The 15,430-nt window shown below is 47.6% G+C and overlaps 1 protein-coding gene across 1 annotated transcript; it reads left to right on the forward strand.

Annotated features, from left to right (window-relative positions):
- The first annotated feature begins 1,212 nt into the window (after nucleotides 1-1,212).
- Nucleotides 1,213-13,145, forward strand: sbk1 (SH3 domain binding kinase 1). Its single transcript, XM_062475509.1, has 4 exons — nucleotides 1,213-1,985; nucleotides 9,418-9,650; nucleotides 10,332-10,534; nucleotides 10,962-13,145. The coding sequence occupies exons 1-4, from the start codon at nucleotides 1,948-1,950 to the stop codon at nucleotides 11,787-11,789; spliced, it is 1,302 nt and encodes a 433-aa protein (XP_062331493.1). The 5' UTR covers nucleotides 1,213-1,947; the 3' UTR covers nucleotides 11,790-13,145.
- The last annotated feature ends 2,285 nt before the right edge of the window (nucleotides 13,146-15,430 follow it).

Below are 15,430 nucleotides of genomic sequence, written 5' to 3' on the forward strand. Positions count from 1 at the left end.
TCCTAAAGGGAGTCAGGTGGCTGAGCGGTTAGGGAAGCGGGCTAGTAATCAGAAGGTTGCCAGTTCGATTCCCGGCTGTGCCAAATGACGTTGTGTCCTTGGGCAAGGCACTTCAACCTACTTGCCTCGGGGGGAATGTCCCTGTACTTACTGTAAGTCGCTCTGGATAAGAGCGTCTGCTAAATGACTAAATGTAAATGTAATCTTACCCCCAGTTACGGTCCCCCTGACTGTAGTATTCAATACATGTCTTTCAGTGTGGGACAAGAAAACAGCTGAACGGCAGCAGGGAAAAGGTATTAAGGTACATCTCAAAACATTGGCTGGTCATGTTCCTAGCACTGACAAGCTACGCGTCCTCTCCCTTACTTTCTTCCTCTGTGGACTGCCCTGCCCTGTTTGTGTGTAAACAGCTTATCTTGCACTCCATGTGGGCTTGTCTCAATTTAGGAGTTGGAGTGTTTTAACCCTTGTGCTGCCTTCGGGTCACAATGACCCGAAGGTTCACAACGACCCATCGTTGTGTTGCGGCAACTTTACCCAATACAAAAACAAATAAAAAGCATTTTCTTTTAACCTTTGCGCTGTGGGGGGTCTGAGACAGCCCGACGGTTAAAAGAAAATGCTTCACTTTATTTTTGTATGAGGTAAAGTTGTCTTTGACTGAAGGGTCCCAATGACTGAAGGGTCACAATGACCCGAAGATAACATAAGGGTTAAGTGGAAGAAATGACTGCATTAGGAAAATAACTGGTTACCAAAGCATACACCCCCCCCCCCCCCCACACACACACACACACACACACACGCACACCCGCATACACAAACCTAGTAATCAACTACTGTGGTCCTTGATTTCTGATAATGCACAAAGAGGATTAGGGACTACGCACTGAGGTTGATAACACCATCGCTGTTATTTCAATCCCCTTGCTTCAATCCAATCTATGCTGGTCGGCAAAACATGTTTGGGAGACTGCCTGTTGGCAAACATGTGATGGGAACCACAACCACTCTTAAATTAATAGAAAGTCTTGCCACGTTGTTACCCAATAAAGTACTTAAAGTCCCAAGCAACTGAATTATGCAACAGTCATTGGGTTCATCCAGAGTAAAAGCTTAGCAAGAGCCATTTATTTAGTGTTTGGAACCAGGCGCTAGGACCCGGTGCACGTGAGCCTGAGTGATGCCCAGAAGGTGGAGACGCCGAGGCAAGCGCAAGCGAACAATGAAAGAGCTGGCTCGTTGTGTCAAAGGAGTGGCGAACTGTTGTGAACGCTGTTGGAAAACGAAGTCCTCAAGTAACGGACCCATCTCGCCTGTTACACATTAAACTAAATGAAGCCGCCGAGTGAATGGGTTTACAGGTGAAAGAACATGTAGTTTCACCCGCATACTGAAAGGAGCACTGTCAACGAAAGGACCTGCATGTAACAGTGAGATGCTTATTTGGGTCAGGCAGACCCCTAGAAGAGCAGAAGATAAACACGCACCCGCCTCCCACTGTCTCGCAGGTTGAGACGGTGTATGCTCTCCACAGAAGAATATAACAGAATTGGAGAACCTTTTTTCACGGCTTCAGCTGCAAAAGGCATCCCTTCATCTCTGACGAGCCAGGAGCTAATTATCTACCTTGCCAAAGAACAGCCTGAAACATAGACGCGCCTTTACGCACGAAAACAACAAACAACAAACGGACACTGAAACGAAACGGAGTGTTTACGTTTTTGAGACAGATTATAGAACAGGTTTTCATCAGAAGCCCAGATAAATTGTCGAAGTTCTGCAACACTTGGAAGGAAAACTCATGTAGTATGTTTGTGTCATTTGCTTTTCTCTCCAAGTCCAATTCTAATTGATCAGAAGAGCATCCATTCTGTTAATTGCCATTGGCACTGGTGGATCAATCGGTCAGAGGCGGAGCGCAGGTGCTCTGCTTGCTGCGCGATGCAGGACCATGGAGAAGAGAGACAGGTAGCCCGCAGGTAAATGGACGTGGTGCTTTCTGGACTACAAGTCCTACATGTTACGTTGTTATGAATATTGCTTAATTTTAGCAACACATACATTTCTTGAATACCGTGAAAATCCATTTGGCTAATGATAACTTAATGTTGAACATGCACTGACTCTATTGTTTTGTGTTCGGTTGTTTCTATTAGTAAAGCTCGTCCCCAATGAGCGTCATCGTGTCAGTTCAAATGCAAAATATGTTCGGCGTTTTACCGATAGCAAAGTCAGTAAGACTGGGGACATCCACACATCAGTTGTAAATATGCAGCATATGCCCACTTTGTGAACAGAAAGTGACGTCTTCAACATAGCAATGGTGCAATCCTAAAATCAGTCCAAGGTTCAACAAGGTCTGAGCTTCATACAGTGGAGAGCTGTCAATAGCATTAAAATGTTATGGTGGTAAATTGCAGTCAATATAAGCACTCAATATGTAAATATGTTCTTTCCTGAATACAGATATATAATGAAATTATACTTATTCATGAGCTTGGATGGTTTCGGTTCTCGATTTTTCTCCATGGTGCCAGCAAATATTAAATCAGAAGTTCATTTTACAGAAATGCTTTGCATTTGTTATTCAGCATCAAAAAAACAGATCAACAAAGAGGGCAGTAAGGATAATTCAAGACATAATGGCCCAGACTTCAGTCCGGGGAAGGGTAATATAATACTCATAATGCCTAGTAATGCCGGATAATGCATGTCTGACTCTATCGGACAATAAAAGCAGCCAGGCCCTGTGTCCATAATGGACTATTAATGATGGTCTTTGGTGCTAAGGGGTGTGTTTCATTTTTGTCACACACACTTTATGCCTTGTCAACAACACATTGACTCAGCTCACCACCGTAGGGTCATATTTTGTTCAAATGCCGTCACAGAACAATGAAATAAACGAGTGCTCCTTTATACCCCAGCAGTTCACCACCTCTCTCTATAATTCATGGCCCGGCTACAGAATGTAGCGTACATCACAGAACACAGCAAGCTTCACAGTTTGCATCGAGGGGTGTGAAAAAGCTGTGTGCTCTGGCTGGTAGTAGACAGGTTCTCAGTGCACTGAGGAGGAGTTCAGTTCAGAGAGACTGTGAGAAAGGGAAAGAGAGAGAGAGAGACTGAGAGAGAAAGAGAGAGCTGGAGGCTTCCACGGGATGATAGAGTTTAGGGACAGGTCATGTGATGTGCTGGGTTGTGTGGAGGGGCAGGTCGAAGCTTCTCTTGAGGTTGCATTCCGGAATGAGTTAACCGAGGCAGACTGGAGGGATAGAGGAAGGGATTGAAATGGATTGGATTGCAGCTCTCCTACTCAGCACCCCTGGTTATCAGCATCAGGGATTCAGATATTAAGGTCTAAAGGCTAGGAGCTGGATGCTGGATCCTAACATCATGGTGTTTCATTGGTGTGTATGAAGAGATGGTTCCTCTCTCGTTTAAATGGTTGGTCATTTATTTTTGGTTTGTTGGATCTCAGTGGCCCTCCACCCTAACCCCCACCCCCCTCAGACTTCCCACTTCCACCTTCATCCTCCACCCTAACCCATCAACCCACAACCAGTCGTTCCCCTACGTTAGTGGTTTTGGTGCCCATGTACTGTACTGTACACACACACACACACACACACAAACACCCGTGGAGTCACACTCCCTAATCCATTTCACATCAAAGGGCCCCATTCTCTTGTATCCGCCTTAGGGACGGATGCATCGCTTCAGTCCAACTTACATCGCTCCCAGTGCTCCGAGGCATCAGAGATGCGCGTGCGTACCGGTGGGGAAAGTACAGGCTGTTCTCTTATTGGGTGACTGGGTGCAATTAGAATTCAGAGAGGGAGGGGAGGTGGGAGGGAGGGGGGGTGGGAGGGAGGGAGGGGGGGTCGGAGGGAGGGGGGGAGGGGAGAGGAGAGGAGGGGAGGGGAGGTGGGAGGGAGGGAGGGGAGGTGGGAGGGGAGGTGGGAGGGAGGGAGGGGGGGTCGGAGGGAGGGGGGAAGGGGAGAGGAGGGGAGGGGAGGTGGGAGGGAGGGAGGGGAGGTAGGAGGGAGGGAGGGGGGGTCGGAGGGAGGGGGGGAGGGGAGAGTAGGGGAGGGGAGGTGGGAGGGAGGGAGGGGAGGTGGGAGGGAGGGGGGGGTGGGAGGGAGGGGGGGGTGGGAGGGAGGGAGGGGGGGTCGGAGGGTGGGGGGGAGGGGAGGGGGGGTGGGGGGAGGGGAGGGAAGGGGAGGTGGGGTGGATAGAGTGGGAGGGGACAGGGGGGGAGGGAGGAGGGAGGGGAGGTGGGGTCGGGTGGATAGAGTGGAAGGGGACAGGGGGGAGGCAGGGAGGGAGGGAGGGAGGGAGGGAGGGAGGGAGGGAGGGAGGGAGAGCGCTAGTCGGTGGGGGGGCGGGCAGGGCAGATATGGTGAAAATGGAGAGAGGAAGGTGGAAGGGAGAGAGAGTGGAGAGGGGATCACACGGTACGCATGGACCACAGCGGGGTGCGGAGGACACGAAGCAAGCGCTCGCATGAAAGCAGGCTCGGCCGAGTAAAGGTGATTTGTCAAAATGAGTGGCCGTGGCCCAGGTTCCTGGTCGTCCAATCACAGCTCGTCTGGAGGTGTTCTAGGCTACGTGTGTGTGGCCGCGCGTATGCATCTGTGTGCGTGTGTGTGTGTGCATGTGTGTGTGTGTGTGTGGTTGACTGAGGAGGGCGCCAGGCCTTCTAACTCGCTAGCCCCCCTTTCCTGGGCGCTGCCGCTCGAGTTGCTAAGGTAGATGATTCAGTTATTTACTGGAGACTGAACGACTGCCAAAGCCAACAGGAAGTGAAAAGTCAGGACTTCTCAGGATGACTGACGTTTTGTTCTTTTGTACAATTCTCTTATGAATGCAAACTGAAAGACACACATTGAAACAGTTTGACAGCATTGAAACACATTGAAAGTGACAAAATGACATTAAGAAAATGACAGCATGGTCATTTTCTTCCAGACAGAGAATATCAGTTACAAAGAGTTTCACACGTGACATGTTAAGCCGAAGGTGATTCAAAGAATTCAACCCAGATGAATCCACATGGGTGCACTATTTTCCCCATCACTGGTACAGTCCGCCAATCTTACCCCAGACAGGCCCTTACCTCAGCCATCAGGAAAATGACTTGCCCAATCAGCGCCCCTTGTACCGACTATAAGGGAGATAAACCCTACCCCAAATGGACTCCTGATTGGTTTAACGAGACCCAATCGCTGACAGATCAGTTCGGAATAATTCTCATCATTACAGGCCAGGGCTCTGGAGGCTGTCAATGAAGCTGCTGATGGGCCAGTCTGCGCTACACAAAAGCAGTGTGAGCACTTTGGCTGCTCAGAGCGCAAAGGTTGGGCTCCTGATGGGAAATTGGACACAGGAGATCGGTCTGAACAGATAATGACTGTCTTTGAGGAGGAGGGGTCAGTGCGCAACAGAGATGTGATGCAGACACCACAATCTAATTATTTATTTGATTAGTCCCATGTTTACATTTCCAAGAGAGACTTCTTTGGCTTTAAATGGGAGGAAAACCTCCTGTGATTGGCTTTCTGTTTGGGAAGTTGCTTGGTCAGATCGCCCCCCCCCCCCCCCCACCTCCCCCTTTCCTACCCACCCATTAACCCAGCCCCCCTTCCCTCAAGGTCGCCAGGCAACCCACAAGAATGGAATGGACAGCACAGAAAGACCAACAGAAGCCTCCACTCTATACTCATGTTAAATTGGTGCCGCAAATTACATTTTCATAGTACAACAGATGACAAAGTGGAACATCAATTTATTTCTTGCATTTATTTTTTATCGACAATTGGCATCAATCAGACATTCACGATTGTCTAACCCTTGTGTGATGCTTATAGAGATACCAGAAAAAAATAACCAGTATAAACTATATACAAGCAGGGAGTGATCTGAATGAAACACATTCATCGATTTAAAAATAATATCTGATCTATTAGGTGATACATATACAAAAAAGAAAATCCCAATTGAGTTAAAATTGGTCCAATTTCTAATCGACCGATGCTGTGACAAAGTATAATATCTAAAGTGATTCATCAAACTGTTATTCATACCTCACTAATGGCAATCCTCTCCTCTTGTGACACATGTTCACTGACGAGGTGTACCAGCTCATCAGCAAGTGAATTTCCTCCTGATTGCATTAAGGTATGAAAACAGTTTGAATGGAGACAGTTAGCGCACAGTAGATATTAAACAGTTACAGGGAATGTATGATCTGTCACATTACTCAAGGAAAAAAGTCTACGCTGGAAGCGGCCCTGCATTCTATTATGAGGAAAATGGTTCCCATGGAAATGTAATGTTAATTTCTCAACGCCGACTCCTGTAAGATCAAACGATCTAATTATCACTGTGTCCCTGTGTTGGGCTTAATCAATTCTCAAAACGTTCGAGTAGGATAGCATAGATGGCGCGCTACGTGGAACAGGGAATACGAATGAACTCAAACGTTCTGTAACAAAGCCAACCACTTCCCATGTTTTTCGACAACAACAAGGAACAGAAAAGGCCTCTCTTTGTGACAGACTCGAGTCTGAATCGAGGCTGAATAGAAACAAAAGATGTGGACGCCAATCGTCTCGTAGGGTTCAGTGTGATCCTCATGTCCTGCCAAGTGTTCGCTCAGCAAAGGTCAGCTGGCTCCGCCTTGAGCCCTCTGGAGTCTGGACCTGTGAGGGTTTACTTTGTCATTGCATCCTTGTCATTGACAGGAAGGTGTGATATAGTCCTGAAGAACACATTGTGGCCTGTGTCTTGTGCATATAACAGTGTCCTGGTAATCAGAGAGGGACTGCAAATGCCTGGATTGCCTGAACCCTGGCAATTGATGCCTTTTGCTTTTGTTGTTCCATTTACTATGAAGGAAGAAGTTTGGATGTGTTCTCTTTCAAACTCAAGCTCATTGTCTGAGGAAAGTGTCCAATCAAAGCTGTGAGCGATTTAAAGCTGAGAAAAAAAACATGAACCCAGGAAGAATGAAACCCATTTAAATGTGTGTCCTGGCTGGCCTGTTTCCTCCTCAGCCTGGTCTGACAGGAGGTGGTGTGTGTGTGTGTGTGTGTGTGTGAGGGTGTGTGTGTGTCCGAGGAGGGCTGGGGCTGACTCCAGAAGAGGCTTCCTGGAGCCCAACAGCTGCTTCCTCGCAGAGATAGGGCCACAATGGAACTCTTTGATAGGGCTGTCACTGCCAAACCGCTAGCAGACACACAAACACAGTCACACACACACACACCCGCACGTGTTTACACGTGAGCACAAACAAGTGCACACAACACACACACTCTCCACAACAAATACATTCTCTCTCTGTCTGTCTTTCCCCTCACTCACTCAGTCACTCACTCTCACCTTCACACAAACACATGCAAACACACACCACATCCACACAGCTGAAACACAAACGGAAGCGTTCCACTTCACATTCACAGCGTCACTTCAGCGGAAGGTGCCATCTTTCCCTTCCTCCCTTGCCCCATTTGGGGTCTCCTAATCATGTTGTGCAAAGGAAATGAGCTTGCACGTCCTGGGTTCAGGGTGGTTTTATCTTTCTGGGGGTTGAGTAATGCGATTAAGCTCGCCGCCTTAGCCATGTGTCCTACTCTGTAGAGCCCAGGGAGCGTGGAGCCCGCCAGCACTGAAGGAGTGCTGGTAAACAAACTCTCCCTTGTCTGAGTGCATTATGATTAATGGACCTATAAAAGCAGGATGGATCGTCAACTTCATTCAGCCTGTTTCTGACTGTCCCTCATCGCTTACCAAGCTTTAGTCAAAGTACATGTAGTCATTTAGCAGACGCTCTTATCCAGAGCGACTTACAATAAGTACAGGGACATTCCCCCGAGGCAAGTAGGGTGAAGTGCCTTGCCCAAGGACACAACGTCATTGGCCTGGCGGGGAATCGAACCGGCAACCTTCCGGACTAGCCCGATTCCCTAACCGCTCAGCCACCTGACTCCCTAGTATGAGGAACATACAGTTTGTCTTCAGTAGAACACCTTGAGTTTTCCATACTCAAGGTTCCATACTTTCCTTTGTGACCTCCAACGTGATCTAAAAGGGATGGCAAGTTCGAAAACATTTGGTGGAGTTTGTTGCGGCTGTTTTCAGCCTCTGCGTGTGAGGAATCAAGAAAACAAGGAGGGCAACAAGGCAGCAGGGAAACAAGCGCTTGCATCCGCAGTGTTTTTCCTCTTTAATGTATGCTGCAATATTTATTACAGTCTTCCTGCAACATAGCTGAGTAATCCTAATTGGCCAAGTGAAGAGTGGAACAGTGAACAAAAGCAGGGAGGAAAGGAAGAGAAAAGGCGTAGAATAGTCTGTGTGTGCGTGTGTTTTGTGCATGCGCCTGCAAGATCAGTTCTAATACTACATCTACGTGTGAAATGTATTAACAATTGATTGTGTCTGTGATAGATTACTCATCTCTTTGTGTGTGTGTGTGTGCGAGAGAGAGAGAGAGAGAGAGAGAGAGAGAGAGAGAGAGAGAGAGAGAGAGAGAGAGAGAGAGAGAGAGAGAGTGAGTCGATTCAGTTTCATCCATTCCACACAGACACAATGAACATATCAAAGGCCTCAGGTTTGATACAAATCACTACTTATTTAGATCCACGATTTATCAGGCATTATCTAATCAATCTTTTTATGCTAAAGACACAAGGCACTTTCTCCTAGAGGTCCCTCTGCATTCCTTACTAAACTGTCCCATGAGTTTTCTAGGGTTCAGCAACTTCACCAGACTGCCCGGAGCAACCACAATCCAAATATGTTTACTGAGCACTGCTAAAGTAATCCCTTTTACACCTGTCACGCTATCGATTGTATGGAGATGAATATGTACCTGAGGTCTGAGCCTAGCGTTTCCGCTGTAGAAAATGTCCACCATGCCTCCATAGCAACTCACTTTAACCCAGTCTGTGTCAGCTGTTTGCCTGCCTCCACCTACCCATATCGATTTCCCAGTAATGGACAGTATTGTGTGTTGATCTCACTCCAGTCAGGTCAGAGGGGCTTCTCTGGTTTAGGTTTTAGCAGTTTTCTACCCACAGGGACTTGGAGTCAGATATGTTTACCCAGCACATTGCCTAATCTCCTCTGAGCCCTCCACTCACTGATTGATCGCATGTTAATGAGTTTCTATTGAGTGCTGTCAGCTCCACACATAGACACAGCCACATGCGAAGGTACACACGTACACGCCCAGTGGCATGCATGTCAGACACGCATAAACACACACACAGATAACAGATACACACACGCAAACAACGTCAGAGGTCCGATCCTTACACCTGTGCACAGCATCACAAAGCCCTGCGTACTGACTGGAAACCCCTCCATCGTCACATGTCCTTCTTCTCTGTGTCTTCTCGTCCCCAGCCTGCCACACAGCGTCAAGGCCAGCCTGTCTCTGTCCCCGTCCGGGCGCGGGGGCAGCGGAGGGTCACCCTCCTCCAAGGTGGGCTACAGTGGCGGGGTACCGGTCGAGGACATGCAGGCCCTGGCCATCACCACCCTGTCGGCCGCGGACGTAGCCAAGCACTACGAGCACATCCGCGAACTGGGCAAGGGCACCTATGGGAAGGTGGACTTGGTGGCACACCGCACACAGGGTGAGTCAGAGTCAATGTGAGACCAAGGTTACAACATGATCGGCATAATCTTTTAGTTAGTTTTTAAGGCTGGTGCCTGCTCTAGGATGTTATTTACTACAGTGTATCTTTTTGGATGTTGATGTGAATTTAAAGTGGAGATAATGCACTGAGTTTTGGAAGGATTAAGGAGGTCAGAAGTTACTTTGGTGTCAGCCTGGTTGTTTGTGCTTATCTCAGAGTGAGAGGCAGGGTTAAATAGGGTGAGAGGCTACTGTGGGGTAAAGAGCATCACTGAGTGTCTGAAAATGCTCAGGAGATACACTTGAATACTGAATGAGTCTTGAGAGGTAGATGTGCTGTGCTCATTTTCTAAGAAGCTCTGTATCCACAGCTGCGTGTGTGTGTGTGTGTGAAACTTTGTGTTCGTCACCGCAGACTGGCAGCTGGTACTGAGAGGCAATGAGGCGTGAACCCACAATTTATACTTACAGACAGTTGAAATGTGAACTTGTCCCTCTGAGATAAATTTCACGTTGTTTCCTGCAACAATAAAATGTGTGATCCAGAAGTGATTTGTGTTTCTAACAGCGTAACACAGCATTTTCAAATGAATCAATAAAATGTGCGAGTCAATGAACTCCCGGACTTAATTCAGAATATGTATACCCTCTACATGTCTGTGTCTTTTCAACACGTCAGGCACCAAAATGGCTCTAAAGTTTGTCACCAAGAACAAGACAAAGCTCAAAAGCTTCCTGAGAGAGTTCAGCCTCACCGGCACCCTGGGCTGCAGTCCCTTCATCATCAAGGTGCTGGACGTCCTCTTCGAGACGGAGGACAGCTACGTGTTTGGACAGGAGTACGCCCCCGCCGGAGACCTGTTTGACATTATCCCCCCCCAGGTAGGACTTTGACCCCTCCTCCCGGGCACTCCTCCTGTCCCATCATCTCAGCTTCCTGCTGTCGTCCAATCAGATGCAGTGTTATGGTTCCATCGTAGTTTTAACAAGCTCCCGTGGGATTGGAGCCTCTCTGTAACTGGGCAGAGAACAACTCTCGTTTTGTCACGTCTTGGTGGGAGAATGCTGTGCTCCAACATGCTTACGGAAGCTTGTTAGAAATGAGCCTCTTTTGTTAAGCTTGTTTGTCTTCATCTGAATGTTGTCTAATGTGTTGTATTGTACTCTTCTCTTGGTCCCACGGTACTCAATTAATTTGTACTTACCTTTTTTTTTGTTCCAACCCCATCTGTCCACACCTCCTCCTTTCCGCCTCTTGTCCTCCTCCATCTTTCTCCCTCCTCCTCCTCTCCTCCCCTCCCCTGTCCAGGTGGGTCTTCCAGAGGAGATGGTTAAGCGCTGTATGCAGCAGTTGGGTCTGGCTCTGGACTTCATGCACAGTAAGAGCCTGGTACACCGCGACGTCAAGCCCGAGAACGTGCTGCTGTTCGACCGCGAGTGCCGGCGGGTCAAGCTGGCTGACTTCGGCATGACACGGCGTGTGGGTTGCCGGGTGAAGCGTGTGAGCGGAACCATCCCCTACACGGCGCCGGAGGTCTGCCGGGCCAGCCGGGCCGACGGCTTCCTCGTGACCACCAGCTTGGACGTGTGGGCGTTTGGCGTGCTGGTCTTCTGCATGCTGACGGGAAACTTCCCCTGGGAGGCCGCGCTGCCTTCCGACGCCTTCTATGAGGAGTTCCGGCGCTGGCAGAGGGCGGGGTGCCCCACCAGCGCCTACCCGTCCCAGTGGCGGCGCTTCACGGACGACGCCCTACGCATGTTCCAGAGGCTTCTGGCCGCCGAGCCGGAGAAACGCTGCGGAGTGAAGGACGTGTTCTGCTTCGTCAAGTACGAGCTGGTCAGCGAGCTGCGGCGCCGGGCGTCCTGCCGGGCCAAGAGGAGCGAGAGGTCCAGCTCCGGCGTGTGTCCTGGGAGCTGCGTGACCTCCTCGTCCTCCTCCTCGTTACGCTCCTCCCACAGACACCCGGAGCCCTCCACGCCGCCGGGGACGGCCTGCCTCCGCCCGGCGCCGCTCAAGCGGAGCGTCCTGTCCGATCCGCTCTCCTCCAGAGACGACTCCGGCCAGCACCACTCGCCGGGCCGAGACAAGGCCAAGAGCCAGATGGTGATGGCGACGGCCATCGAGATCTGCGTTTGAGGGCGGCAGGAAGAGCGGCGGGGTTTGCGGGCGTTTGCCGAGATAAGTGACGAAGAGACGAGAGCTTTTTGAAGAGAACCACGTGCACTGCCTTGAACTCAGCCCCGTATCGAATCTTGATGCCATCGAGATAAACGTCATCACTCAACTCACGCTTTCTCCTTTGGACAAGCCATTTTCAGCGCACACGTTTGTCATTTTGATTTGCAACCCACCGTTTACAGTTCTGGTGAGGCAATGTTGACAAGTGCGCTGTTGCTTTGCTGAGCCATTTGTCATTTTTCTTTGTTGGAAAACAAAATAACCATCCTAATGATTCTAATTTTACAAACAAGACTCACCATTTCAAGACTGTCTGTTAGAAATGTTTAGTCCTTTCTGCCATAACCCACCTTCCTTTCCCTAAATCCCTCTTTCTCGATCATCTATCTATTTATAAAATTGCCCCAGGGAGGCCTATGTGACAGCTGGTCAGGTGACGTGCTATGCTAAACTTAGGCTAAGAAAAATGGGCCAATGATCTTTAGGCATTTGATCTCGACTACATTTGATGGACACATAACAAAACAACTGGAACTCTAATGCTGTATCCAAAGTGTAAAAAGTAAAATTGAAAATTGCTCTCAAGAAGGGACAATGTGAATCAATGTGAACCCCACATGTAGCACTAACTGTTGGGATCCTGCTGTCAGACAACATGCTCTCGGGGCACATCAGCAGGTCACTTCCTGTCTCAAAGGTTGAGAGTAATAGGTGACTTCCTGTTTAAAATAACCATTAAAAAAAAATATCTAACTGGCCTCTTCCAAATTAAATGCATTTTAGAGACATTCAAATGTTAGGAAACTGTTCCTGAATACAGGAATGGTTTCTTTTATACCTATCATGTGTGGATATGGGTGTATGGTCATGAGCGTTTGAACAAATAAAGCACAAGTTCTTTGTAACGGGAGTTAATCGCTAGTGGAAAAATCTACTTTATACTGTAAATATTGAATATGTCAAGCGGTGCACTGTAATGTCAGGTAGTTCAATCATGTAGCTCTTCCAGTTTTTCTACAGCTGGGATTGGGTGACAGGGTTCTAAGTTCATTGTCTGAACAATGCGCTGTATGTAGCAACAGAGAAACACAAAGTATGTACAGTATACAAAATATAAAGATATATGAAAATATGTTATAGTGGTTAGATTCACAATGTTAGGTGGTGGAGTGTAGCAAAGACTGTGTGGGTGAGACCTGACCAAGGATCATTAAAGCACTGTACTGTATAACACTGATATCTCCAAGCTTGATTCACGGGTGTTGGTCATTCCTGCTGTCCACCTTGCCAGACCCATAGATGTATATAAAGGGTAGATGTCTCGTCCGCGTTGCCGGACAACGGAGTTGAAGGTCCGCACATGGCGGCCATCTTGCTACAGTCAACTCGCTCACCCATAACATTGTGTTGATGCTACATGTACTTTTTAAATGACCATAACTTGCTAAATTTTCAACCGATTTTTAAACGGTTTGGTTTGTTATCAATGTCAGAGATTTCGTTACGCCACTGCATTGCGAGTTGACTGTAGCAAGATGGCTGCCATGTGCGGACGTTCTAGACTCCGCCGCAAGACATCTAGTCTTTATATATATATATATGGCCAGACCCCTTCTCTTCCTCCTCGTCGTGACCTAAACCATGTCCCCCACATTTCAATCAGTAGTGCATAATTTTCTGGTACAGTCCCATCGACTTCCCTCTTCCCTTTCTCTGTAGACACTGTTCAAGTACACCACTTCCCAGCACATGAACGTTGGTGTACTGCTCACATTCATTCTCCGACTCCATCAAAGCCAGTTCTAATAGTTTATTCATCCATGCTCCAGGCACTCCCAAGCCCCCCCGTTGATCCTACACACCACCTTTCACATTCACCCTCATTTTCATCTTCATTCTTCTTCTTTTTTTTCTTGTCCATCTCTCTTGGGTTTACATTACATTACATTTAGTCATTTAGCAGACGCTCTTATCCAGAGCAACTTACAGTAAGTACAGGGACATTCCCCACAAGGCAAGTAGGGTGAAGTGCCTTGCACAAGGACACAACATAATTTTGCATGGCGGGAAAACGAACCGGCAACCTTATTATTACTAGCCCGATTCCCTAACCGCTCAGCCACCTGACTCCCTACAGGGATTATCCTTCTCCCTGCACCTGAGCGGCTGAACCCAGCTGTGTTGTCGTCTGGGAGGAAGAAACCTTTCTCCCCTCCTCTGTTGTGCCGAGGGCTGCTGATCGATCGAGTTTGCTCCAGTCTGCTGTCTGAGCTAGTGATGAGATAGAATTATGTAAGCGTCTAAGAAGCACAACCTGCTTCAGTGCTTATCTAAATGTTCCTGTCTACCTACTGCAGTTCTGTTATGTCATAAATATGTGTTTGTTTCTGTGTGCGTGTGTGTGCTTGATTCTTTCTCCCTCACAAAAGCCTATCATCTCTGTCGCTATAGTGACAAGTTTCTGTTTTTTTTTTTCTGGTGGCTGTGCCAGCCCGTCCACTTTTCGCACATCAAACATAATTGACCGACTTTCCTTCCGCAACACTTCCCAAATACGAGCAGCTTCTCCCCCATCTGAGCCATAGAGTTCTCATGGCAACTGCCGGAACATCACACCACACTGATTTGCACAAACATAGGATTTTCTCTGTTCACCAGCACATAGTACATTTTTGTCAAATCCCTCCATCTCCTCTTCCTTTCCTTCTGGTCTTCATCTTCCTCATCTTCATCATCTTCTACCTGCTGATCAGGAGGTCAGAGGTGATTGTGTGTGGGGATATGTGTGGTAATATCAGATGATGACTGATAAGATCTGTTAATGGTTCATGTGGCAACAGTCCCATGTTACTTGTGTTCAGTTCAGTTAGGTTCAGGATGCAAACTAGCCCTGCCATAGGTCCCGCTGTCTGCAATAATGTGGATAGCCAGATATTGTAGGTAGTTTAATATTCTAAAAACAGCAGTTAGAATGTGTGCATAACTTAAATGTGCAGCTTTCCACTTGGGACAAGTCGCATGCACTGTGAAGTGCTGAAATGTGAATATTTGAAGTTCGATGTTGTCCAACATGATGCACATCATGACAGATTTACATGGACTGTTATGAAGAGAACTATGTCAAATCATAAGAGAAGGTTATGTAAGCACAAGGATCTCATCTTTGTAAGTGTTACTATAACTATAGTGATTGAGATACATTTTGTCTTGTCTCTACCAGAAGTTTAATTGTGTTGACGTAAATACCATATGTACTGTGTCTTTAACACGAATAAATAAAGAAATGTTTTATAGCAGATTGAATTCAAACTTCTAACAGAAAGTATTTTTTACTAACAATTTCTCATCACTGAATTCTTCTAAAATAACGGTTGAAGTCACATTAGCATTTAATTTAAAGCGGTGGAGAGCTGTTTTTTAAACTACAGCTATTCATGTAGGCTACCCCTTGCATATCAAGAGCCGTTTCAGAACTATCCATGTGAGCACATTGGCTGAAGGTCAATTCAAATAGCATTTAATTTCCCAAGGCTTTGGTCTGGTGCGTTTGCTTGATGTCAGATGGCTTTAATAAGCCAACTTCCTGCTGAAAGCCCAAT

Source organism: Osmerus eperlanus, chromosome 12, assembly GCF_963692335.1.
Source record: "Osmerus eperlanus chromosome 12, fOsmEpe2.1, whole genome shotgun sequence".
NCBI classification, from domain to species: domain Eukaryota; kingdom Metazoa; phylum Chordata; class Actinopteri; order Osmeriformes; family Osmeridae; genus Osmerus; species Osmerus eperlanus.